This window comes from Leptonychotes weddellii, chromosome 7, assembly GCF_054177405.1.
Source record: "Leptonychotes weddellii isolate Sample4059 chromosome 7, ASM5417740v2, whole genome shotgun sequence".
In the NCBI taxonomy this organism is placed as follows: domain Eukaryota; kingdom Metazoa; phylum Chordata; class Mammalia; order Carnivora; family Phocidae; genus Leptonychotes; species Leptonychotes weddellii.
Genome location: NC_138375.1, coordinates 116935810 through 116936664, shown reverse-complemented (window position 1 = coordinate 116936664; position 855 = coordinate 116935810). Strand labels below are relative to the sequence as shown.

At 72.0% G+C, this 855-nt stretch overlaps 1 protein-coding gene across 2 annotated transcripts in view; it reads left to right on the top strand.

Annotated features, from left to right (window-relative positions):
* Nucleotides 1–366: 366 nt before the first annotated feature.
* Nucleotides 367–855, top strand: part of SLC22A5 (solute carrier family 22 member 5) — a 78089-nt gene continuing 77600 nt past the window's right edge. Inside the window, exon 1 of one of the 2 annotated variants that reach the window (XM_081827083.1) lies at nucleotides 367–855. This exon is cut by the window's right edge and continues 1 nt beyond it. In XM_081827083.1, the coding sequence (XP_081683209.1) occupies nucleotides 675–855 (181 nt within the window). In that variant the 5' untranslated portion in view covers nucleotides 367–674. The other variant, XM_081827082.1, reaches the window with a different exon arrangement.

Here is an 855-nt window from a genome sequence, read left to right as displayed (position 1 = left end):
CTTGCGCCCGCGTGCGTGTCAGCGCAGACGTCGCACTCCCGTCACCCCTGCGCCCGCAGAGGCTTCCCCAGAGCACCGACTCCACGGACTCGCACGCCGGCGCTCCGCCCGAGGCCGCCTGAACTCAGACTCGGGATTGGGAGGGCCGGGGAGAGACCCCTGTCCTGGGCGAGGCCTGGGGCGGCGCTCTCCCCTGTGGGACCCAACACCGCGGCTTCCGGCTGGGAGCCCAGCATTTGGAGTCGCGGGCGACGCGAAGTGCGCGGGAGCGGAGCTTTCTCTCCCGCGGGCGGGCGACACCCGGAGCCGGAGAAGGCTCTGCCGCGGGGTCGCGGGGGCAGGGGGGCGGAGCACGAGGCGGAGCCGGCCGGGAGCCCCATCCCGGCCGCGCGGCCGCCCTCCCCTCCCCTCCCTTCCCCGCCCCAGCCGGGATAGGGGTGCGGTCCCGAGTGCCTACTGTGGCTTCCCCCTTTGCGACCCGCTCCCGAGAGCGTTCCAACGCCCACAGCCTGCTTTCCGGGAACGCTTACCCGGCCGTGCGCCCCAGTTTCCCGCAAGCTGCCTGGCCGCCGAGAACGTTCTGACGCCTTCGGGGAACGCCCTCGACCACGCGACTCTGGCCGGGTACCGCTCTCAGTCCCCGGTGTTGCAGCCGCGGAGCAGCGGTGAGTAGCATGCGGGACTACGACGAGGTGACCACGTTCCTGGGCGAGTGGGGGCCCTTCCAGCGCCTCATCTTCTTCCTGCTCAGCGCCAGCATCATCCCCAACGGCTTCAATGGAATGTCAGTCGTGTTCCTGGCCGCCACCCCGGAGCACCGCTGCCGGGTGCCGGACACGGCGAACCTGAGCGGCG